This window comes from Thermobia domestica, chromosome 1 (genome assembly GCF_964235325.1).
Source record: "Thermobia domestica chromosome 1, izTheDome1.hap1.1, whole genome shotgun sequence".
Lineage (NCBI taxonomy): Eukaryota > Metazoa > Arthropoda > Insecta > Zygentoma > Lepismatidae > Thermobia > Thermobia domestica.
Window position 1 is genome coordinate 390,975,083 of NC_137454.1, and position 27,471 is coordinate 391,002,553.

The 27,471-nt window shown below is 36.6% G+C and overlaps 1 protein-coding gene across 3 annotated transcripts in view; it reads right to left on the reverse strand.

Moving 5' to 3' along the window:
* Nucleotides 1-27,471, reverse strand: part of LOC145665244 (glutamate receptor ionotropic, kainate 2-like) — a 1,018,072-nt gene that overhangs the window by 234,346 nt on the left and 756,255 nt on the right. For 2 of the 3 annotated variants that reach the window (XM_081732538.1, XM_081732544.1), the window contains exon 3: nt 11,043-11,294. In XM_081732538.1, coding sequence (XP_081588664.1) covers nt 11,043-11,294 — 252 coding nt within the window. Of the gene's footprint in view, nt 1-11,042; nt 11,295-27,471 lie in introns of those variants that run through there. The other variant, XM_081732549.1, reaches the window with a different exon arrangement.

Genomic DNA, 27,471 nt, shown 5'->3' on the forward strand with positions numbered 1-27,471 from the left:
CAAGGTTAGACCCCAAAGAAGCGGAAGAATTCCAGGGGTATTTTATTACCAGTTGACTCAAAAATGACAAGAATTAAGTACATTACGTCAACGAATAAAAATCGTACTACGTTTTTAGAATTCATAAAAAAAGAGATGCACATGTTTGATTGATCTAATTTCTACTTTGCTTGTAGAATTTCACGTACATCCGGAATAATTACCAGGATGATCGCCTTTACAGTTGACGCACGTATTTCGCTGGTGTCTCTGGTCTTCTTTCCGCATTGATACGTGCAATGAGAGGCGGCGCACTTAGCGCACCGAGGCAGAGCTTAGCAAGTTGCTTGCGAATGCCCAAATCTTTGGCATTTGAAGCATTGCAAGTAATATTTCTTTTGCAGTGGTTCTATTCCAACTTTCATGTCTAGTAATGTATCTTCTTTGAAGATTCTGGTGGTTTGTAGAGATTTCTTTAATGTAACCAGAAATAGTGGGATGGGGACTTTCCTTTTCTCGCCTTCACGATTCTCGGTTCGAATTTATGAAACGAAGAATATTGAGTATTCTTTCTCCTTGAGTGCTGTTGTGATGTTTTGAATACTGATCTCAATTGGAAGGTGGCGAATAACTCCTTTGATTGTCTTTTTCTTCTCGATACCGGTAGGATATTGCAGCTGATTGTAGAAACAAAAGTTTTGCACGACTTCTTAGACGCTCACAATAAACTTTTGTGTATCCTTTCATGAATAGAAAAGTGACTTCTTTGCTACAATCTTTAGTTACTAATTATTGTAATTTATAGCCCCGGGTAGGAGAGCAGTCATATATGTATATCTAATTTTTGGTCACGTTCTGAGGTAGTCTTCATACAGTCTGTTTTCACATTCTTCCGAAATTCAGTGTTTGGAGTGGAAGCTCTTTCTGTGTAATCCGTGGCTCTTGAAAGCACCTCATAGGTATTTGATGTTGTTATAGACGCAGGCGTTTTTATGGTCTGACGTTTCTTCTTGATTTCGGAAGACAAGAAGAAGAAAGCTTCAGGAAGATTACAAAGTGCAAAATATTTGTTCTTATAAGCAACTACAATATACCACCACAACTAAAGTCTTCTAAATCATATGAGAAATTCCTGTTTAAAGGACGGTGAGAATTTGTAGTGGTTCTTATTTTTTGCTATACACAAAGCTTTGCATTTGTATTTGACATTTGTGTCAAATAACAAACAATGTATCATATTTTCTGAAATTCCTCATGAAAATAGTTTTGTCAGCGTATACAATTTTTTACATTTACGTAAATGACAACACAGTCATCTGATGTTCTACTAAGTTCCTAATATAAAACGCTAGTTCCTAAACAGCACATTAAAATAATAATCATTTTTAGTTATTTTAACTCTCAGTTCTTGCTGTGTAGTCCTCTAGTGCACGTGGTATCTCAACATAATATGAGGTGAGCTGGGCCGGGACTTTAGTTCGTTCACAGTTTCAGGAAGCTGCCGAACTAGGTTGAACTCGATCGGGCTGTGGTCATCTATAGTATAAGGTGACTAGTATATTCACCCACTCTCAAATAATGATTCCACTCGCCCAGGTTAGGTTGCCTATGTGAAAAGAGAGTGGTTATAATTATTGGATACTTACCAAGTGGTCGGGAGGGAGTATTATGTCATTCATAGATATCTCTTACTGTAGACATCTCACATTACTTCTTTAACCACACATGATTTTAACTATTACTGAATATATGAGTTTCAAATAAAGATACTTCAAACAAAAGTGCTGTTTGAGATATATTTTTTTTAAAAAAATGTTTATTTACAGAAAACAGCCCGGTAGTATAACAACAATAACAATAATTTGAGATTAACCAACCTTATACACCTAGAACGTTAATACGGACAAAGATATACGAGATAAGTCAATTATTTTGTTGTAAATAAAGTATGTATTTTTGTAAATAAAGTATATATTTTAATCAAAATGTATTCATTTTATTTGACCTAAAGAAAGCGTATGATAGAGTGTCAGAATCTGATTCGATGGGCAATGAAGAAGTGTGTACTGAATGTCGTCTGTGCAATTCTGTCTGTGCAATTCTAGATATGTATAATGAATGTAGGACACGAGTGAAGAGTGCGTGCGGAATAACAGAAGAGTTCGCAGTTCAAGTTTGAACTCATCAAGAATCTAGTCTTACGTTAGTCCATACCTCATTGCAAATGTGATGGACGAACTTATAAACGATATCCTAGAGTTAGAGCCTGTCTATTCCACCTGTGCTCTTGGAAACTATGCGAACTATACTTCGGCTCCACCCCTGCCACCCTCTGGCGGATGAAACCCTCCCTTTGCTTAGGGAAAAGAAGTGAGTGACCTCACCTGTGTTGCCAATTTGTCATTCAGTCTTTTCGTCTTGACGATTGAAGATCGTAGACTACTTAAGAATGGCTAACAAGACAGAGCACAGCGAAGTCTGTGAAGTAATTCAATGTGCCAACGCTTCCGCATCCAACAATTGAAAGATCTCGGCTGCAGTAACTTGTCCCTCCTCTTTCGAGGAAGGTACGAGAAACCACACATCGATAGTAGCGCCAGGAGGGGTATACTTGAAATAGAAGGGGTCTAGCACCTTGAAGTATGCTATTTGCGAATTACATCGGGCTTGTGAGTGAGACAAAGCCAGCTCTGCAAGAGAAATCAGATTCCTGGAAAGGAGCATTGGAGAGGAAAGGGTTTAGAATTAGTGGAACTAAGACAGATTACTTATATTGTCCTTTCAGGAAAAATATAGTTGAGAATACAAGAATACATTCTGAAAAAGGACGAAAAAGAGATTGTGCTGACGAAGAAATTCATCTATATACTTAGGATCAATTCTGCAAGAAAATAAAATGGAGGAAGATATAAACAGCAGAATTAGCAGCGGTTGGAAGAAGGGAGAGAAACGGCAGGAGTGTTGTGTTTCCGTAGAGGAACACTACGCCTTAAAGGGAAGCCTCCTATATTGTACCGAGTGGAATGTTGGACAACGAAGAATAGAGAGAGGAACAAAAGTTGCATGTTGCGGAGATGAAGATGTTGCGGTGAGTGTGTGGAGTGACTTGAAAGGACAAAATTAAGAATGAAGTTATCCGGAGAATAATAAAGGTAAGAGCAGTTGAGCATGTAACAAGACCTTTGAAATAGGTAGCTCACCGAGTGGATTATAAACAAGTCAGTGGAAAACGAGTCCGAAGCCGGCCAAAAAAGTAGTGGGAAGATTGTGTTAAGAACGATATGGTGCAGTCAGTGGCGTATTTACGATTTTGTTTCGGGGGGCTTTGCCTGAAAATGTTTAAATTCTGCAAGTATTTTATATCCTTTACGACAGTGAATAAGATTTCGGGAGGACTTAAGCCCGGACGACCCCTCTAAATACGCCACTGGGAGCAGTGAGGTGTCACAGCGGATATGACACAAGACAGAAACAGGTGGAAGACAGCGATCCGGAAAGCCAACCTCAGCTAATTGGTCAAAAGGCTTAGAACAAAAAGAAAAATATTTCTTGTGGTGGTAGGTGCCATAAAGAGGAAAGCCCCGGTTTCCAAGCTGACCAGATTATCATTGAATGTCGCCCGTACTGTTACTCAGAAGAAAAATTCGCATTCACTTTCAAGCGCTTAAACTCAAATGCGGATAACTGCAATCCTCGTGAAGGTAAAACAAGGCTATTTCTACTTAATTCAACTAGTTGTCTAAGTTTCTCAAGGTGCTAGTTGAATAAAAATAAAAGCAGTACTCATCGAACTAGCGAAAATGTATGAAAGTGACACACGTTATCCATACAGCTACAGATGGGCGCCTTTGATTCATACTATAGAGCACTGGAGCACATCTGTGCTTTAATATTGCTTCGAGAAATATACTGATATTTTTTTTTTTTTTTTTTTTTTTTTTTTTTAGAAATTCAAGGTTATATTCGAAATTATATTTGTGTTGACCATGAGGAAGATTCTGAACAATGTAGTTACGTTTTACTAGATAACTTTGTGCATAACTTTCCTCAAGCACTGTCTTGTTACGATATGGAGTTGGACTTATCTTCTATGGCGCGTGACAGATAATAACAATAAACACAAATTATTTGCAAGAGACGAACCGTGCCAGCAAGAGGGCAGAGGGGATGATATTACACGCAAATTTTTTTTCATAACTCTCAAAATGTATATATACGTTTTAAAGCTAAAATGGCCGTTAGAAAGTTCTTCCTTTTTTTTTTTTTTTTTAACTAAAGGAGCGCGTTGGTCTTCCACTACGGGTACCCTTCAACCTTCCTTCCTGAATAACCGCAGGTCTCCCGCCATTCCATGACGAAACACTGTCGCGCTCCATAGAACATTAACTGCACGTCACAGAGACGAAACGACAAGGGGCGTCGGGAAAAAGAAGTCGTGTAATGGCCATAATCTGCATGGTTGGAGGCGCCGCTTCGTCCTTTGTTCTGTCGTTTCTATGTAATCTTTCATTCTCTTCTGTGCTTTCTTGTAATTTCGTTTCCTGTCTCCTTTCTACCATTCCTTCTTTTGTTCTGCCTTTTTCTTCGTAAAGAATGTTGTGTCCAAAACATATTTTTAATAGATCTTTCCGCTAGTTTAGTGGCTACCGTGTGCACCTATAACGCACATAGTCCTGTGTTTGATTAACGTTTAAAATGAAATGGAAAGAAACAAAATCCTTTAGTTTAACATCCCACAATTATGTCTATTAGACTAAGGGAGGCGGATCATTAAGGCAAGCAATGGCGTATTTACGATTTTGTTTCGGGGAGACTTTGCCTGAAAATGTGAAAATTCTGCAAGATATTTCATATACTTTACTATAGTAAGTAAGATTTCGGGGGGCTAAAACCCGGAAACTACCCCCTAAATACGCCACTGAAGGCAAGTAAGTGATGATGGAAGAATTAGTGGAATAAGAATATGGGAGGAAACGGGAGTACCCCGAGAAAACCTACGAACAGGATGTTGTCCACCACAAGCATACTTGGCGAACAAGAGACCACACGCACCTAAGCGCTCGACCATGTAGCCAGCGGCCCCTCTTTCCCGATTACCGTTAAGAAAGCGTTAAAACGTTTGAAGCCACTGAGGTGGTTCTACCTTAAACTGTTGGTTCACGTAGATTGAGTTGAGTTGAGTTTAATGTCCCGTTCAGCAGCGAGGCTATATGATACGTGGACCTACTAATTAACATGGAATCCGAACCACATGAGCTCCCACTTGGTCCACGTAGGGTTGCCACCTTTCTGAAAAGGCAAGAGCAAAACACATTTGTTAAACATTTGCACCTCACTGTTTCCTCATACCCAAATTTGCACATGGAACAAATCGTTAAGGATAATAGAAAGAAATACATGTGTTTATGAATAAAAATTGCAATCAAAATATAAACTAAAAACACATTAAACAAAACCTGTAGCGTCAGCTTGTCAGTTAGATGAAAAGAAGTTATGAACCATTGAACTTTACAAAAATGGCAACAGAATCAGGGACGTACGCAGGAATTTATTTCGAGAGGGGTCTAAAGCGTTTCGGGGGGTCCAAATACAATTTGAGGCTAAATTATATGAAATTTTTTAAAATTGCCCCTAAAAGTAGAATACACTTACAAAAAAGTCGGGATTTCGGGGGGGGGGGTCCGAACCTCGAGGACCCACCCCCTGCGTACGCCCCTGAATAGAATTATATCAATACTTCGATTGTTAACACTAGGGGTAAGGTCAGATAAACTCAATCTATATCACGTTTTTTTTTTTTTTTTTTTTTTTTTTTTTTTTTTACTCTAAAGATATCATAATTGAAAGCGAAAGATGTACAGATGTATGCAGCTTTTGCTTCTTTTCATTCCTACAGAAATAATAGCGGAGATTACATATCTCATTTCATAAAAAAATAAATAGAAGTATTAGGGGGAAAGGACGTCAAAAATGTTTGGTTTCTTCTGTGTCAATTTAAAAAAAAAATTATAATATTGAAGTAATAAATGGTAGTAGATTTCTATAAGTTTCAATTTTAGTAGAGAGATTAGAGTGGAGATGGAGTATGTTAAGCTTAATGGACACTAATCATTTGCTGAGCAAAACCATATATTTTCATTAAAAGTTAAATACGTGTTACACTTTCTCCAACTAATTTTTTGACTTCATCAGACGCGATGAGAAAGGATAACTGTACAGTCTTATGTACTTAACACCATCTGAGACATCTTTCTCCTGATTGGCTCCTGACAGCCAGAAATCCCGTTTAGGTATATACCCTACTTATTTGAAGTTCCTATATATGCTTTCTATTGTATTTAACACAAAATGACGACCTTAACTAAACTAATTTAAACTAACAATTAATTAACTTTAATAATTAAGTAAATAATTATAAATATATATGAGGTGTGACAATTAAATAACGAGACTGACCATCTCCTGTCGCGCAGGATTGTGGTGTCGAGGTAGCTAATGATGTGTTGTTGATCTTGAACCTTCATGAGCAGCCACTATTTGTTTCATGATTCTGAAAGCTTTTTCTTTGTTTGGAGGCTTGCATGAAGAGGACAGTGTTCTGTAGTAGTACCGGAATCATGGTGAACAGTAAAGTTGAGCAGCGCATTAATGTCAAAGTTTTGCTTAAATTAAACAAAACACTGACGGAATGTTGTGCAATGTTAAAAGATGTGTATAGTGATAATGTTATGACATGTGCGTGATTTTTCGAATGGTACAAACGATTTTCAGAAGGTAGAGAGAAGGTTGAAGATGATGAACGACCCGGCAGCTCTTTGAGTTCAAGAAAGGACGAAAATGTTGAAAAAATTAATGAACTTGTGCTGAAAGACAGACGTCTGAGCATTCGGATGATCCCAGACATGACGAACATTAACAAAGAGATAGTAAGACAAATTTTGCATGACAATTTAAACATGACAAAAGTTTCTGCAAAAATTGTCCCGAGAAACCTCTCTCAGGAACAAAAACACATTCGAAAGACCATCTGCTGTGACGTAATGGAACGATTCAAGGCAGAACCAGACTTACTAAGACGTGTCATCACATGTGATGAGACATGGATTTTCTAATATGACCCCGAGACTAAGCGTCAATCCATACATCGCCAAGAATGAAAAAAGCACGAATGAGCAAGTCGAAAGTGAAAGCAATGCTCATCGTTTATTTCAAAATCGGGGGTATCATCATGACTGAATGGGTGCCTCAGAATCAAACGACGAATCAGACCTACTACCAAAGAAGTCCTAATCAAACTGATGGAAAGAATAAGGAAGAAGAGACTGGATTTGTGGAAGAATGATGCATGGATCCTCCACCAAGACAATGCGCCTGCCCATAATACCCTTTCTGTGAAGCAGTTTCTAGCAGCCAAGCGCATTCCTGTGCTCGACCATCCTCCGTATTCTCCAGATCTGGCTTCCTGTGACTTTTATCTATTCCCAAAAATGGAAAGTGCATTGAAGGGAACACATTTTCAGTCTGTGGAAGAGGTGAAACGAAAAACGGCAGAGTTGTTGAACAGGGTGACATCTGATAATATACAGCATTGTTTTAAACAATGGAAGGCACGTATGCAGAGGTGTATAGATAGGGGAGAGGAGTGTATTGAAGAGGATAACAGTCAATTGTAACTTTCTTTGCAATACATCACATTTATGACACCATTCTCGTTATTTAATTGCCACACCTCGTATATATTCACATTTTATACTTTAAGCTTTTGTAAAAATTTATTCCACTTCTGGTCTATGTTAAGTCCTGCATTCCAGTTCATAGCTTTATTACCCTCCATTTCAATACATCATGTCTCCTTCCATTTTCTGACTATGCTTCCATCTTCATGGCATAGAATAGATATGGTTTTGCTCAGCAAATAATTAGTGTGTATTTAATTATATACAAAGTAAAACTTCTACTTATGGAGAATGCGCTTAATGATTTACTGGAAACCGCATGTCGCTATATATTACAGTTTTTACTTTTAAGTGATCAAGTCAAATACCAGAAGTGGTTGACTTCTGCCACTTCTTGTTCGAATAGAGGGTTAAAAGATTGACTTCTGCCACTTCTTGTTCGAATAGAGGGCTAAAAGATTGACTTCTGCCACTTCTTGTTCGAATAGAGGGTTAAAGGATTGACTTCTGCCACTTCTTGTTCGAATAGAGGGCTAAAAGATTGACTTCTGCCACTTCTTGTTCGAATAGAGGGTTAAAAGATTGACTTCTGCCACTTCTTGTTCGAATAGAGGGTTAAAAGATTGACTTCTGCCACTTCTTGTTCGAATAGAGGGTTAAAAGAGAACATCGTATCTAACTGAGAACACGAAATCGAGTTTGAGAAACACTTCTCGTTATCTCTGATTGCTTTGTCTCTGTGTTCATCAATACCGAAACCGGAAGTTGTAATGCACTTCTATTACTTCCTATCAACACTAAAACCGGAAGTTATGGATTGTTTTTATCACATTTGGTTTGAGTATCACGTCCATCAACTAACTCAGTTCCTAACATTTAATCGTGTATATCTTGGTCAAAATTGATGGTGACCCACCAAGTAGTAATTGAGATTTTATATCTTTCGGAGGATTACATTGACAGGCAAGATAAATATGTAAACGGGGCTTTGATTAAACCTAAATTCCTTAGACATCAATCATTGGAGATAAGTTTCACTTGATTTAAGTGAACTAATTTTTGTGTCTTTTTCCAACACCAAAACCATGTCAGACAGGAGCTTCTTCTCAGTCACTACTAGTTTTTTTTTTTAAATACAGGACATAGTGATCCTACCGGGACTCACAGAGTGTTCATTCAATTGTTAGAAGTGCTATCTTGTTTACATGTATCAATTACGGTCAAGTGGGGTAATCGTAAAACACGAAAAAAGTGGGGCTATTGTGAAACATCCCTGTTTTTTCAGAACTCGGTGAAGTCTCAAAAAAAGTATAACAAAGCAATAAATTTACTGCTATATATCTATTGCATATATCAAAAAATAAAACAAGGCAGTAAATTTACTGCTATATCTATTGCATATATCTCAAAGAATAAAGCGAGACCGTAAATTACTGCTATATCTATTGCATATATCTCGAATATCTTAAATATGACAATTTGTGAGAGAAAAAGTATAATCTGAAAGCATCCACTTTTGAACAAAAAAAAAACTTCTATTTTTTCTTACAAAACTTTTGTTTTATATCGCATTTCAAATGCCTCACTAACTAGTTAAATACATATTATTGTAGAGGATATTTGGGCTTTTCAGACGGTGTAAGTAATGTGTGAAACCATGCATTGTGGAAGGGGGACTATATAAGCCAAAAGTCAAGATTCTATTATATAACACTGTGTGGGGCTATTAGGAAACACAGTGTGGGGCTATTAGGAAACCCTGTGTGGGGCTATTAGGAAACACAGTGTGGGGCTATTAGGAAACACGGCGTGAGGCTATTAGGAAACATGTGGGGCTATTAGGAAACACAGTGTGGAGCTATTAGGAAACACAGCGTGGGGCTATTAGGAAACACTGTGCGGGGCTATTAGGAAACACAGGTAGAGCTATTATGAAACGTATTAACATTTAAGTATATGAAGAAGTGTATGATAACTATGATGTTTCAGTGCTATTATGATGTACAGCATCCAAAAGTAAAGAATAAAAGGCTCGTAACTCTTAGAACAGCGACGAAGAATGTCTTGTTGCATGACATGCTGAAGAATCCTTGCTTGTCTGAAAGCATCTTCTGATGATGATAATTTTGGATGACCCACAACCTGATGGTTTCGTCAAAATAGAGGACCCTGGCACAGACTGCATTAGACCAGAAGATTTTTTTCTTGCAAATTTTAAAGGAAGTCGCCGAAATAGTACCATATATAGTTATATTGTGACAGTATTAAGAGTCCTATCTCATGATGAATTTGAAGTTATGAATCTTAAATCAGATGTGAACAAGAACACACTTAAAGTTGTCGTAACTGACATTTTATTCATTAAAGAGTCGGATATCTTTGTTATTTGAATACTCTCACAATGATAATGTTTGGTGATAGATATAAGTACTGTTTTGAAAAGGTTGTTGATGTTTTTGAAGTGTAAAAGCTCGAACTGTTTGTAGGTATTCTAATGAGACCATGATAATCTTCAAACTCTTCATGCAATGCAACACAAGTGTGTGTCTTCGCTTAATGTTCAGTACAAACTATGAAAGGTTCATCTATTTTATTTTTCCGCGTTTAATGGGATCATGCTCAATCACGAATACGACATGACTTTTAATAATTGATATTTTCAGCATGATATGCAGCTTTTCATGGAAACAGAAGGAATTTTTGGTGAAGACAGGATATGAAAGTGTTTGTTCTTAACTCCAAGCTGGTCCCCATCATCACTTGCAAAGTTATTAGTGATAAAGTAAGTATCAAAGAAAAACAACGACTTAATATTCATTTAATTTTTGATAGAGAATAACTGAGTAACTATCAGAGATAATTACACCAAATTCTGTCATATGAAACATTACACCGAAAGCATTTTATTGTAGCCCTCAGCATTCTTTAGAGTCTTCAATCTCGTAAGTCATGCGTGTGTTTCACAATAGCTCCGTTGCTGTTTCAAAATAGCCCCAAATCCGGAAGCTATTTTGAAACAAGTGTTTTTCTTTTTCCCAGGAAAATTAAATGTGTTAACGAAACGTACCTGAGTTGTTTTCAAAGATCTTTGTGTAAAGCATATAATGGTATTGTTTCGTGTTTCCAAACCTAACCATAAAAATACTATTGAATATGTCCTAATAATAAAGGTATCCTTAAATGTGTCCTAACAATTAAGGTTATCTTAAATATGTCATAACCCTAAAGATACCCGTGAAGGTGTCCTAATCATAAAAGTACCTTTGAGTATGTCCTAATCATAAAGATATCTTTGAAGGTATTCTAACCATAAAGATGCTCTTGAATGTGTCCTAACCATTAAACCAGTGGGCGTATTTTGCGTAAGGAAGCATCGACTTGACTTACCGTAATCCTCTTCATAGACGATTGCAACTTTGGTCCAATTGAGAAATGCCATAACATCCTGGAAAGCGAGATTTAGTAACTGCTGCGATGGGTAAAGGTTAATGGAGAACTCTTTGAAATCGGTGTCCAGATCTAGCCTCGCCTCCAGGTGGGGGATATCCAGGGCGTCGCAGATGGAATGAATGTGGGCGCCAAGTAGTGGATCCGAAGGGCCAAACACTGCCTGTACTCCGAACTGAACTTGTTGGCATGCTGTAAAAAACAGACCAATTGAATATGTAAATATAGTCTATTTAGAATTATCATCCATCATATACTAACATCTCAAAGCACACAATATATTGTAAAAGTCTGCTGAAGTAAATATAAGGTACATCAATTAAACACAAGAATCGTTTCCTTGCACTACCAAGTTTATTACAAAACATCCTTATATAATACAGTTTCACTAAATAAGTACTAAGTTCACTAAAATTTAGGGAAAGTAGGTGTCCCTAGATAACCAAGAAGGACTCTTTACAAAGCCCTGATGGAAGCTGAGAAAGATGGGTAGGATGCTCAATGCCCAACTGCAAGCAGAGAAAGGTTGAGTCCTGCAGAACTCCACAGCAAAGTATTCGGGAAAGGAGAACCACGAAGCTCCATTGCAAGCTGAATGGTTTTGTGGTAAGGAATCTTTCAAAACTTCACTGCAAGCTATGAGAAGGATTAAGTTTCCAACAGAACTCCGCTGCAAGCTAAGTGAGCAGGAAGCCTCAGAACTCTATCACAAATTAAAAGGCTTGGGTTAGGTTAGGGTATTCTGAGAGCTCCCAGGCAAGCTAGGAGAGTAGGAGTGATCAGTCGAGACTGATTGATAACAGTTTTGGTAATTCTCTGAATTTTATAGATACTCCTGCGTAGAGGTGAGGCTGGTGTTCCTCTTCAGTCACGTGATGAATTCCGTCACGTGGCTTCCGTCACGTGGTGCTGTCGTCTGCTTCTCATAGTGGTTTGTAGTAAATACACGTGATATCGTTCACAAATAAAAGCACATGTTAATATTTACAAATACACTCATGTGCTGGACATTATTATATACTGCTAGTTATAAAAATAATGGAAGCTCATGTCGTGTACGTAATCTTAAAACTAGTCATACTGAACTTCCGTGCATCGTGACTTTGTAACCGTCTTGCATTATTGCATTGTTTGATAATGTGGTAGGCGACGTAGTGAAGTACAGATTTGTTTCAAGTAAGATAATTTTCATATGTTATAATGTAAGTATTTTAAAAGACGATTGATCAGAGCACTGACGGGTAATGTTTACTACGATAAACGCCTAAAAGTACTGCTGAGTGCGTCAAATTGGGATACAGATGTGTTGGGAGTGTGTGTACATTCAAACTCCGAAATAAATTTTGTAAATGGAGGGGGAAATGTTCACAAAACTTCTTCCTAAACCGAATTGTTCGTGAACCTAGAGATTCGTAATCTTCACATTGTATTTGCATGAGAGCCGTTCACGTCAAGCGAACAATGCTGCTGCTAATTATATTTGAAAATGAAATCTTTCAATGTACTTGAATTTGCTATAACAAATTGTGTTACTGTCACACAATGCCGCCATAGAACACGTTATACTCAAAACCAAGACACGTGACAGTCCATCTACAATTACAGCTACACATGAGCAAACTAGATATTCGTGCAATTGTAAAAGTTTTGCAGCTGTTAGTATAGACCGAATGACATATGTAGCGAAAGAACCATAGTGTATCATTATATCTTATGTTACAAAAGCGACACAAATACCTTCCTACATATTTGTAATTTAGCCATTTAAACTTCAAGAAATACTATTCCAACGATGTATTTCGGCCGTGCTATTAAAACTCTTTTATATACGTATCTCTTAAAACCCTTTATAACGCTTGCTTCTGACCTTTATATTTAAGTGCGTATTAGAAACATAATAATAATAATAATAATAATAATAATAATCTATATATATAAAAGAGAACGTACAAATCCTTTGTCCGCTCATCACGCTAATACGGCTGAACCAATTTCTTTTATTTTTGGGGGGTTATTAGGATTTGGACCCTAGATGGTTTTTATCATATCACTTTAATTTTCAATTACCAGTGTCTTGAGATAATTGACCATTCAGGTGTCCATTACGTACAAATCCTTTGTTAGTTCATCATAGGTATAAAAATAAACGTATGTATATGCAACCCGCATGACCGTGTCACTCGGCGGGTTAACATAAATGACAGGCGTTATAATGGTTTTTATCATATCACTTGAAAGCGAAAAAGTAAAAATTATCTAAGTAACAAAGTTTATTGCGTTCGGGGGTGACCGCAGCGAAGCGGGGCGGGTTAACATAAATGACAGGCGATATAATGTTAACATTTACTGCAATCTTCTATGGTTTTTATCATATCACTTGAAAGCGAAAAAGTAAAAATTATCTAAGTAACAAAGTTTATTGCGTTCCGGGGTGACCGCAGCGAAGCGGGGTGAACGCTGCTAGTAATAATAATAATAATAACAGAGTATGGAATTTTTGAATAAACATGCTTAATTTTAGTTTGAAGTTTCTTCTATGTTACGTTGCTTTTGTATTGAGTATATTGAGTTGTGAAGATACACCTTAGTTTGAGATTCACACGTGTTCATCCACAACGTCTATATAATATGAAAATCAAATACAGACATTATAGGATACTTATACAAAAAGCATGCACACAACATTGCATCAACACCTAGAGTTCATTTATTGGTAAGTTTGAAGCCTACGAACGTGCTGTATTAATTTGTAAAATATATTTATTAAGAGTCTTCATCCCGGTGGAATTAAAATACCGCTAATTTTACAGTAATTATGTGATATCTTCAAATAGATAAAAGATAATTGAAATATGGAACAAGAGCGCCCTAGACAATATTATTTTGCGTGAGGTATCGTTATCACAAGTCAACTAGTGGCTTTTCGTTTTCAGATGTTTAGAAACGCGAAAATAAATGCCGATTTTCAAAATGGCTCGAAATCGAAAGCAGATAAGTGAGTCGTGACAACGGTATCTCATGTAAAATAATATTGTCTAGGGCGCTCTTGTTCCACATTTCTATTATCTTTTTATCTATTTGAAGATATCACATAATTACTGTAAAATTAGCGGTATTTTAATTTCGCCGGGATGAAGACTCTTAATTAATACTTATAGAAGTATGAAACGTATCTTGATAATTATTTTTTTACTTTTACGGGGTGGAACTTAGGGGAAGATGTAATGGTAAGCAATGGTAAAAGATAAACCAGGAAAATTAAAACTAATGTATGTCACTTACTTTCTTTAATACAGTATTTGAGTGAATTATTCGTAAATTCTTATTTTCTTAATTCCTAATGAATATTTTCCTTAATTAAAAGAGACCATTAAAATTGTTGATGAAAACAAATATATTTTGTTATCAGAACTTAGTATTCCCATCAGGGTTTTGTGCTGTAATCTTCTACTAAATGTGATAAAAGTAGACGTACTTCATTCTCCAGTTATTTCGTGTGGGACGTTTTAGAAATTGACTGTTTGTCATTTGGTAATTTACTTTCCTCCTTTTATGATTTTTTTTTTTTAAATTCCAGAGTTCAGTTACTGTATGTTCCTTGGTGCTTGATTTTGAGATTTACAACCTCCTGCATATATCACTTTTACACTAATATGCACTTTCCGACAATAAAATTTGACAAATTAGCGCTAATTTTATGTTTATTCAAGCGTCATTAGCCTACTTTCCGCTCGTAGGGAATTTTGTTGACATTGATGAAATACAGTAAAGCCACGATTACACGCGAGTACCGAAAAAGAAATAACCCGATGTAGTCGCGCTCAATTATCTTTCATAAGTAATCGCTGACCAGTGTTGCCACAGTCCTAGCTCTGGAGTGGGCTAAAAAAAAATAGTACCAAATTGAAACAAAAAGGGCTGAATTCATTATTGTATACCAATGTTATACATGGCTCTATAACACGAAACTAAAAGAGGTAAAGTTCTAGAACACTCTGCCCCTCCCCCTCTTCCAAGAGTCCAAATCAAGAAAGTGCTCTTTTTTATTTTTTTTTAAAACATCCAAATAGGAGGACCGCGAACAATCGTGCAAGTGATGAAACTCTTCTCGCACATAGGATGTATAACACTGGCCGCAAATTAAAAGGGAAAACAGTTATCATTTTCGTTATGTATTGTAAGGAAATTAATCTTCAAAGTACCATTAAACCAAAACGATATTATGACCATATATGAAAAAATATATAAAACGAAAGACAAATCAATCACCTCCGAATTCATGTATAAACAGTACATTATAATAAAATATTAAAATATAAGTTATTGCACCTTATTCTCGCTTTTTCACTACCGCAAGAGGATAACAGACTGTAAGAAGAGTATAAGGTAAGTAAACGGACACCTGTAACTTAAAATGTAAGAAACGTCTTAGTGACACTTTTGAAAATGTGACAAGTATTTGTTAAATGGTGCTGAATTGGGTAGGATTGTTCCAACTTTTCCACAAAAGGGGCTGGAAATGCCAATGTGGTACCAACGGGCCGATGAGTGACACAAAGGGCTGAATTTGGTACAATTGTACCAAGTGTGGCAACACTGAGACTGACAATCCGCATAGAAATAAATACTGTATGTTCTAAAATATAAAAATAAATTGCGTAGTGAAAATCTACATTTGCAATAATTGTGCACATTTTGAAATGCAACTCTACTCTGATAAGCAGAAACCAATGGTTGTAAAGTACAACAAGTATGAAAAACGGGAATTGGGAAGAGTGATTTGCGTGGTAGTAAATTACGTTCATTGTTTACTGTGCAGCGGGAGTCCGTACGTCATAACCGGAGGGAATCTTCCAACTCATCCCAAGTTGCGCAAGTGCCTTTACCAATATGAAGACTATGACGAAAAATAACCTAATGTATGTATTATTTGGTGGTTGTGTTAGCTGTATGAAAACATATACAGTATATACCTTTCACAGCAGGCTTTGCAATCTTACTCTCTGATTAATCCTCGAGTACGAATCCTCGAATACGTACAAAAGAACGCTTATTTTATAATCAGGAGACAAGTGTTTTTTTTTCTTTTCTTTTTCCTAAAGGAATGAGTTTGCACTTTATGAATAGAGTGCACTAAGTTACGGAACTCTCCTTGATTAGGTATTGTTTAACTTCTTTCCCTTGGTTCCTTTTAATAAAGAGATACGGAGGGAGTTTTATCTTTGAGTTCAAGTTCAAAACCCTGTTGCCTTCCTTTTTTTCTTTTTCAGCTTTGCAAAAAAAAAAATCCTCATTCTGTATGTGTCATTTCCTTTATCCAAAGAGTTTCTGCGATGATGAATAGAACGTGTCAAGTAGTTGGGTTCCTTTCTTATTTCGATTCCCAGCGGAAGGAAGGAGAGAATTAAAATAACAAAAAAGATGAGGAAGCAAAGACTCCTTGAGAACAAAAGAAAATGAAGAAGGATGAAGTAAAAGGTTTTCTCAAGAGATGGTACTTGTTGTGTTGTTCAAAAGTCAATATGGAAGAAGCAACCATCTTAATTAAAGAACGAAGCAAAACCCAATGAATTTTCAATGTGCCAATACAAGAAACAAGAAACACATTCCTGCTTAATCTCGTTGCCAAGTCGTTTGTTACGAGTACCCTACCACGGAACAGTTCCATGTAGAACTTACCTTACAAACGTACATAAACTAATTAACCATGCTTGTATAGTACGTTAAAATCGACTACGCTAATTAGTTGTATTGTAGTTCTTGCCATGATCTATGACCTGGAAAGGGTGCAAATTAAGAATGCAGGGACCAGTATTTCTAACGTTGATAGCAAAATCTATCATTCGGAAGTAAAGAATAAGCAATAGCATCATTTTATATGTTTCTCGAGTAAACAAGAATCAGTGGCGGTTCTAGCCTGGACCGGGAGAAGCTATGACTCCAGTTTTTGGGGTGTCAAAAATAATTTAAGCTATCATTTATATATTTCTGAAAGTTTATAGTAAACTCATAATATTTCTATCATAGTCTGAGTTGTGGATGATCCCCAGTTTTCACCTTTTAGATCCGGGACTGAGAAGAATCTCTATCTATGTAAGAGTTCACGTTTTTTTATCAGTATATTATTAGATAACTGATTAAAAATATATATTTCATCAACTCGGGGGAAGGGGCATTCGACCTCCTGGCCTTACCAAATAATACTCCTGAGAATAAGACCAAAGAATTTATTTATGTAGGTGCTGCATCACTAAAATAAAGCAAATAGGAATTAATATAAAAGTTACTCGTGTAACCCACAGGAAATAAGATTAACTCTATATAAATTATCAAGCATTTAGATGGACTTGATAATTTAAATGCACTAGCATCGGAATTAGAACGCAGAACCACACTGACAGAAAGAACGTAATCTAGCCTTTTAGCTCTCGAAAAATTATCCTTTAGTTTTGTCTTAAGTACCGAAAAAGACGGTAGAAATTAAAAGAATATACAATTAACAATAAGAAAAAAACATAAAGAATGATGTTAAGAGCTGAAGACATAAGGACGGTTTGGTGTTAGGGACAAAACCTCTTTTCGTGGGCAATTAAGCGCGATGGCTTTCCATTCATCACGGCTGAAAGTGGGTGAGAGGCAGCTACTAAACCTTTCCTCTAAGGTCGAATCTTTCGCCCGGCTTCTCCTGGAAACAGCCAATGCAATCATTGCATCCATGTCTGTGTGCAGGAGAAAATTTCCTTGCGGAGTGAAAGAAATAAACATGGAAAAGGGTATACCAGAGACAGAAGGTGATTTTCAGGTTTCCAGAAGGTTGCAGCGCAGCAAGAACAAGATCGGAGGTGCTTTTACTGGCTCTTTCTTTCTTTCTTTTCTCTGACACACACACACACAGTGAGAAAAAGAGTAACAAAGAGAAGCACCAATAACAAAAACAACTTTTGACAAGAATTTGTCACGTGATAAATCCTTTGTTTCCTTAGAAAAACACTTTCTCCTTTAGGTTTTTTTCTTTTCCTTTCCTGACTGTTTTTATTGTCTTCCTTTATCTTCTTCCGTCAATCAAATCGGCAACAAGAAGATCTTGCAGTCAGCTAGCGAACTCCTCTCATCTACAGTGTTGCTATAAAACAATAAAATTCTCTAACTTTTCGTTCGTGGCCAGAAATCAGATGTTTGGATTACTAATTTTTATATGTAAAGGATACTAGTAGGGCCCATACACGGTCCACGGTTTGTGCAAACAAGGCTGTTTGTGCAAAGAGTTTGACCTTTATGGTGCTGTATGAACTGTTTGCGCAAACGTTTGTGCAAACTTTTTCCACATCGAACTCGTTCAAAAATTGTTTACACGAACATGATGTTTGCGCAAACACGTGGACCGTGTATGGGCATGTTTGTGCAAACACGAGCTTTGTTTCCGAGTAAGAAGCCTAGTGTACAGACGCTTATTTCTTGCGCTATGGCGTCAATGAATAGGAATCAAGAATTCTGCAGAGAATTTATTGAACTTTATCGAAATTTACCTGAACTGTGGAAGGTAAAGAGTGAAGATTATAAAAACAAGAATCTGAAAAATGCGGCATATGAGAAATTGGTGGATAAAATGAAGAAAATAGATTAGAAGGCGGACAGAGAGTCAGTGAGGAATAAAATCAATTTTCCAGTATTTCACCACATGTAGTTGAATCCATTCGTAAACAATTTTTATAGTCCGCAGTCGAACTTATCTCAAGTTCGGATATTACCTAGGTAAATTTTGATGACTAAACTTAGACCGTTTCTTGCACCACTCTTTCATCCACACCCTCTTCTTCCGTTTTGGTTTCGCAGGTCTTTCCGCTTCCAAAGCACAAGCAATTACTATCGCTAAACGAGCTGCTTCAGTGGACATGTTTACGCGATCAAACTCAAAATTGAACTGAAGTTTGTGCAAACAGTTGAAGCATGTATGGCTGAATGTTTGCGCAAACACAGTGTTTGCACAAACATGATGTTTACACAAACCGTGGATCGTCTATGGGCCCCTTAGAGTAGATACGTACATATAGTTAGGATTTTTATGAGAGTTTATATACAGAGTGTTTCAAAACAACACCGACAACATTTGTCAGGTGATTCCTGGCACCAAGGTAAATCAAAAGGTATAGAGCAACTTGTTTGCACAAATGCTTCTTTTCGGAGTTACAGGCTGCCGAAAACATGAAAACATGAACTTCAAATGTCCATAGCTTCAAAACTATGGGACCTATAGGATTCGGGTCAAGACTTCACTTAGTAATTAGTATGTGACCTATCAAAATATCCGTGTTTCAGAATCCTGCGGTACTTCTGCAACAAATTTTATAAGGTAGTTGATGAGTACTTTAAATTATATGCCCGTAGACAAACTCCCTCTATAAATATTGCTGCGTGAATACGTTTAAGATTCTGAAACATGGAGTTTTGGATAGAGCACGTATTAGTTCCTAAGTAGAGTCTTGACCCGACTACAGTAGATCCCATAGTATTGGAGCTATGGATCTTTAAAGTTTATTTTTTTCATGTTTTTGGCAGCCTATAATTCCGTAATGGTGACTTTTTGCACGCAGGTTGGTCTATAGGCCTACTTTGTGTCTTATGTTTGTGTCAGGAATCATCTCCTAAATGTTGTCAGTGTTGTTTTCAAACACCCTGTATATTGCAGGGTTCTACACATGCTCCTAACACTAAATACTGATAGTAAACAAACTACAAACGACAGCCACGAATAAGAAATCGTTAACCATTATCAACAGTCGTCAAGCTAAGATTAATGAAGTTAGTAGCATTTCTTGGTAAAAAGAGCCGGAACACTGTAGAAGGAATCAATCTCCACCGATTGATCATTACCTGCACTCTGTACGATGCCTGGTCTCTGAGAGCTCCTTTATCCTTACCACTTTCTAATGTACCTGGTCTCTGAGAGCTCCTTTATTCTTATCACTCTCTACAGCGCCTCGTCTCTGAGAGCTCCTTTATCCTTACCACTATCTACGACGCCTGATGTCTGAGGGCTCCCTTATCCTTACCACTTTCCAGGGTGCCTGGTCTCTGAGAGCTCCTTTATTCTTACCACTCTCTAGGTCTCCTGGTCTCTGAGATCTCATTTATCCTTACCACTCACTAGGATGCCTGGTCTCTGAGAACTCCTTTATCCTTACCACTCTAGGACACTTGGTCTCTAAATTTTATCTCCGTCTTTAGGACATCTAGATGCTGTGAAATACCTATACACACTCCTTGGCCGCAAAGTTTCTTGGATCCTGTCACCCTAGAACCCATGGTTTCTGGGTTCCTACAAACTCACCAACAAACCAGCAAGTATCCAAGGGAAACTTATATTTGGACTATAATTATTATTATTATTATCATACTACTATATAAGAAGAATTTTTATAATAAAAAGTGATTGTATAAGTGCAATATGCACCATTTTAGCTCTATCCTAAACAAGGGAGAATTTTTACAATACAGAATATTTACTTTAAAGCAAAAGTGAACTCTCGGAGACTACCGAGGTGTAAAATGTTGCTTCCAGTTGGGTATAAAGATATGAACTCTCATTTTTTCAGCAATTTTTCTCCGTTTCTTTTTCTGCTAAATATTTTATTCAAAAGTCCTCAGTCATTGATTGTAATGTATCCTATGCGAGAATTTTGAGAAGAAGAAGCAGTTTGGGCTTTCCTTGGGTCCAAACAATGCAGATGCACTTTTCTACGTCACATCAAATTCTGCAGCACTTGTTTCTCCTTTTTTCCCCGTTATTGTAACACGTTTACAACATTTTTGTTCTCTAAAAACTGCCTTAAAACTCCTAAGCCTGATTAAGTAAATATTAGAAAAGGAAAAAAATGCTTTAGTAAATATTACTGAAGCGAGCATCTAACATTGAATTCACATTTGCTTGTAAGCATTTGTGCATCTGTTTGTTCATTCCCTGCCTCTCTGTTAATCCCCACAAGAACAATCATACATCTGATAATTTTTTAATGAAATTTTGTATATGTTTACTTTGTTACTTAGGAAATAAGTCTATTGTTTGGGTGGAAATCCATATCGGCGCAACTAGGCTAGTTCTCCCCTGGGACAAGAACTCGCATTAGCGCCCTCCCCTGACCAACCAAACCAAAACGCTCCCCGATTTCAATTGATATTGGCATCACACAGTCATTCTCCTGTTCCATTTTTTTCTTCAAGTGGTAAAACTTGATTTGAAAATTACAGTACATAATTTAATATTTAGTACAAGATAAAACACCAAACGAATTAGTATTCGACTGCCAAATAATCTGAGAATAGCATGCTTGATATATTCTTATAGTCTTATCATAACTGCAAATCACAATGTTTTTGGAATTGTATCAGGATGTGCATGTAGAATGAATCAACAGTCTGTTGCTTTAGAATACAATATTAATTATTACAAACAGTCAAGCTGTTGTCTCGAGTATTATACTCGGACATTTTGCAAATCTCTTAAATCCATGTGAGTTAAATGAAAACACCAAAAGCTGGAACTAAAATTTAAGTTTGCGGGCTGTTTGGGCTGCAAAGCTTTTACAATGTCCTCGAAAGATAGCTTTGAAACTAACTTATGTTCTATGGATATGATAATAAGGTTGAAAAGTCGTTGTTGTCCTCTTAAGTTTCTCAGGTAATTTTTTTTAATGATCTCTACTGTCCTAAAACTCCTTTCCTTGCCTTATAGTGAAAATAAATATTTGCCCACTTTTGCGCCCCCAATAATCCACTGTCCGGGACACAAGCCAGGTTTGCTTCCCTTACTTACGGCACTGGAAATTCACCAAACAAAAGGTGGTTAAAGTATGGAATAAAATGAACCAAATATTCGACGTTTTCACATATTCTGTACATAATGTGATGATAAAACAATTTTGCACGATAACATTCGTTAAGAAAAACATTTAATTTTAATGTTAATGTAGAATATATTTGTTTTGAGATGTTGCAATCATTCTATTTTATAAGGGTTAGAATTGATCAAATGTGAGAGGATAGCTTTTACTACATTCTATTTAAAAATGTTTCACCTTAAATGTCATAATAATTCTTTTATTGCTAATATTAATACCAATATTATTCTGATTATTATTATTTTAAGAGGAAGACAATTTGTTTCCCTTTGGGATAAGGATTGTCCCTGTAGCTTATGGCTGAAATCAGTAAGGGAAAAATGAGTAAACCACTTCTATTCTTAAGAAATATGTTTAATTGTAATTTCCCTAGAAATTATCCAATATTATTAAATACTTTCTTTAAAGTTGCCGTAAATGGAGTCTGTTACTTGACATTGAAAGTTCAAGTTCCATTGCCGAGAGAGCATGTAATGCAGCTGTTTCGGAGAAGAGTTACCTTCGCACGGAACATCCCGTGCTATGAGGTTTGATACTACATGAAGATCTCCGTAGGCGCCAATTGCTTTGGACGTGGTTTGGAGCTCATGTTAACAGCATGTTCTGAATTTTGCATAAGGACCTCAAACACTCAAATTGAAGTCCAATTTTCACAAAACATGGCTTGTTCTTTTTTGAAACCCTTAGAATTACTTTTATTGGTTAGTGTTTGATATTGATCAAATAGAAAGGTGGAAGATATTTTAAAAAAATCTTTCGCTCACTTGTATACTGCATGACATTACTTGTAGTGCAGTGGCGCAGGTTATGTGGAGCAAGAGGGAAAATTGCCCCCCACGTTTTTGAAATGACCTCTTAATGTATATAGTTTAATTTGGAAATGTAAAGTTTTTGTATGTATTACTGGTTCACAGAAGAAAGGTTGCCATATAATATTTACCGTTGCCTGAGTATGTATTGGTTATTTGTCTTCCCGTGGAGTTAGGAAAGCTACAGGAATTGCGTTTTAATTGCAATTCAAAGCAATTAATATTGCGATTGCGTATTTCTTTAAATGTCGTAGCATATGCTTCTAGTATTTACTATCTTTCATTTTCTAGGAGTAATAAGGTAACATACATTTAATGGAACGTGTGGAATTAAAAATATAAGTTGTTCATTATCCCCAGTTTCAATATAACTTCTAAAAAACAAGCCCCATTATTCATTGCTATGATTAATATTATAATTTCTATTTATTTGTTTTACAAATTTGTTATTAAATGATCTGATCATACAAATTTCCAGATAGACTTTTAAAATGTTCCTGAGCAAAGAATCAAATTTCATCTTACACTTTCGTTGTTTAAGTGTACAAAGGGCCAATACCTACTTGCGTTGCTCTTGCCAATCTACTTAATAAAATATGAAATAAGATATACGGTATTTTACCTGAAAAAGATAGTATCCTATTAGTTATACAACCCTTTGTCAAACCAAATGTTAGAAACAATCAGGAAAACTAACATTGATATATAAACATTCAGATCATGTCCTTTTCCTTACTTGTAACGTCCAGTCGCCGCCACTGAAAAACCTAAAAAATTACTTTCATAGTGATGGGTAAATTCCCGGCAAGATATTTTTCGGGTATATTCCCTGGGAAAATTCCCGGGAATATTCCCAAAAATGAGAATATTCCGGGAATTTATATACAAACACAAAGAAAATTGAATTCTATTACTATATTATGATTTCAAACGTAAATTCGTTTCTTAGCACCGTATATTGTTACAGTTATGTCCAGAGGATTCTTCAAAATGTATATTCTGAACGGTATTATATTGTTTTATTAATATTTTATTATAATAAGAGAATACGCATAAATGTATATTTACTTACAACATGTTGTATGCAAGTAAATATGTAAAAAAATGGTATAGTAAGTCCACATACTTTTACACCGCTAAACAGTTAAAATTAAATGTAATTGGATTTTCTAAACTTGACTCTACTATTCATATTATAAACATATTAAATTTTTAAATGTTATAAACAAATTAGGTTGGGTAACTGTCAGAAGACACCTATCTCATCATGTCTTAGAAGACATTTGCGTGTACGTATTTATGTTCACAATATTTGCAAGATACTGACCTAGTTTTATAATTTAGCACGTAACATTGCCACACACGACCTTTCTTCCTACCTGTTTCTCCAAATTTCATGCCTTAATTCACATGTAAGAGAACTCCGAGGACCTTTTCAGAAATTCGAGTTAGAGACCGACGTCTGTTACTAACGGTGATTCGGGGTGTTTTAGTAGTAATTACTTCATCTCTATTTCTACATAATTTCTACATTACAAACTGGCTCCTACTCATCATTTGTAAATTAGTACTTTGCTACTTCCTAGTGCAAATGGAAATGGAACTTAAAATATCATATTATTAGTTACATAAAAAGAGCTGTCAAAACATTTTATCTTTTTAATCTCCAAATTATTTAAAACCTAGAAGTAAAACATAATAAATGAAAATAAAGTAATTAGACACATGGTTCTTATAATTTGGAAGATAAAGTAAAGAAATGGAAATAAATTCCTTCCCGGGAATTTATATGCCGGGGAAAAAACCCAGGAATATTCCCATTTTTTTATTTTCCTTCCCACCGGGAATATTCCCACTGCCCATCAAGTGTCAATATTGATCAAATGGTAAAGTGAAAACCATTTTTAAAAATCTTTCAGTCACTTGTATACTGCACGATACCACTTGTAATAACTTAAAATGAAGTTAGTATTAGATACGAGGGCAATTCGAAAAAAGAAACGACGTTTGCTTATCAACGACATATACAGAACTTTTATCATACTTATTAGAAAAGTACAACGTTACATTACTTTTCAACATATTCACCATTCAATTTGACGTACTCGTCATAACGTTTTACAAGGTTTGAAATTCCTTCTGCAAAAATCTCCCGCCTGGGAATAAAATCATCCGCTAACAGCATTGTGAAGCGCATTGCCATAGTCGAAGCGGTCCGACGCAAGCCATTGTTTCATATGCCTGAAGATAGAACAGAAAGTTCAGATATCGTTAACCGACGGACTTCACGGACAGTTTTGTCAATTTTCTGCACGTTCATTGCTGAGTACAGATGGGGTCCACTTCTTGCCGCATGGTGCACGTCAGTTCGTCCATTTTTAAACAAGCGACACTATTTACGTACGACATAATTCACGTATGAATTGTAGCTACCGAAAGTTGTTTCGCACTCAGAAATTGTATTACCGCATAATACCCGGTTAAGTTTCGCACATGTGCAGAGTTTTTTTTTTTTTTTTTTTAATTTCCCTCGTATAAGTAAATCTCGCATTTTTCAAAATGTATAAAGAATATTTTTAGGGCAAAGAAAACTTACTCAATAATTCATAATAGTTTCAGAGCTTTAAAATCTGGTAGGTCACATAGCACCTAGTTGAACATTGAGTGAATGATCTAAACTGCGTTCGTAGAAGTAATTGTGATACTCAGTGGCATAGGAATAGAGTTCTTGGTAAAGCGTGCATTAATTTCGTGCATTGACAGTGAACTTAAGATTATCAGGAATTGCCATTTTCAAACTATAAAATATGTGCTCTCTGACGGATATTCGTAGAAGTTGTCGTCTCTTCAGAAAGTGGATTAAAGTTTCAACGTCCATTGATGCAGCTGCTGGGTTAAGACTTTAAACCTTGATAGCACAGTCCCTAATTAACCTTGGAAGATAATTTTGATATCAATGTATTCCCGAGAAATGAAGGTTTCCGCCTATATGCAACTTATGTATGTAGCTGGTACCACGGCGGAGGGGGGAGGTAAAGTTCGTGTTTTTTTGTTTTCTGCATTAGGTTTTTTTAGCTGGCCATCCCCCCTTTATGGATACACTCATAAAAACTGGTATCTGAATCAATGAAGTAGTTCACTACATTCTAATACCTTGTATGTGCACTTGTTGTTTATATGGGGAAGAAGGGGGCCAAAGTTAGCAATTTTTTGATTCTCAGTTTTTTGAGGTAAATTACATATTATTTTCAGGACGATAAGACAAGATATCTTTTCACCGAATTGGTTTAGAAGCATAATTCTTGTTACTCTACATGATGTATGCAGCAAAAAAGATGTGCATATAACGTGGTAATTCATAGGGGGGGGGGGCGAATATCAAATTCAATGATTTTTTTCTTCTATTACATGACATATTTTTGGAATATTTTCTTTATATTACAGCAATGGCTAGCATATTATTGTCACAATTATGCTGCGTAAGCATTAACACCATGTTGTCAGCGTAGGATGACTGGAAAGGCTGCCAGGCCCCCGAAGTTCTATTGATTTTTATAATTTTTAGAACATTTTGTTCCTTCTTCTTCTACGAATAGGTCGGGAATTGCACAAATGTTATCTCGTTTGAATTACGTTTCATAAGCTTTCTAGCGATGTATTAATGATGATTCTGTGATAATTAGGACGGCCACCACGTCCCCCAACGTGAGAGTCTACTATTACCTACAAATCTCTGGTGGGCGTAGAAAGGTTAACCTGCAAGAGGATTCTAATTGTTCTTTTTTCGATAAAATTTTTGTTGCTATGAACGTCTCACTAATTACTATGGCAGAGATGTCCAGAGTATCTCTTAAATCCACTTCTTGTGTTCAGAAAATGAGCGCCATCTCGGTGAACACGAGCCATGTGAGTCAGACTCGAAGCCGCAATGAGGTTAGGGAGTGCGAGTGGGAGGACCCATTGAGCATAGTGACCGCGAGTCGAGTGACGGTAATGACCACAATCTCATTGAGAATACAGAGGCTGTGCTCAAGTGAGTGCGGGTTTCAAATAGCGTGAGCCGCAAATAAGAGTAGTGAGAGCGAGTTCCCTAACTTAAGAATACAGAACTCGAACCCAGTTTGTAAAATTGTCATTTACGCTGTGAGGTCAATTGAATTCATTGACGTAGTAGTGTTAACAGGTGCACCACTTTCAGTCCTACAAGTGGAAATCTAATGTATAAAATTGAAAATGACTAAGTTTGTAACTTCGTAACCCTTGAACCACGCCACCGATCTCGATCAAATTTTCAACATACAAGGTTCGACCCTGGAGTGTTTTAATCATTTTACTTCAACGGTACAACGTTGAGGAGGGAGAGAAGGATATATATAAAAAATAAAATGAAGGTGACTACGTTTGTGAGTTAATAATTCTTGAACTACCTGACCGATCTCGATCAAATTTGCGGGTGCCGCGGTGGCTCAGTGGTAGAGCGTTCACCTCTGGTGCATGGGGTCCCGGGTTCAAACCCTTCTCCCGCCAAGTAAACTTTGTGGTACACAAACACCGTGTGCGTGGGTTTTCTCGGGGTTCTCCCGTTTCCTCCCACTTTCTTCATTCCACCCGTTCACTCCTTTCTCATCTTCATCGTCTCCTTTAGCCTAGCCGGCTTAACCGTGA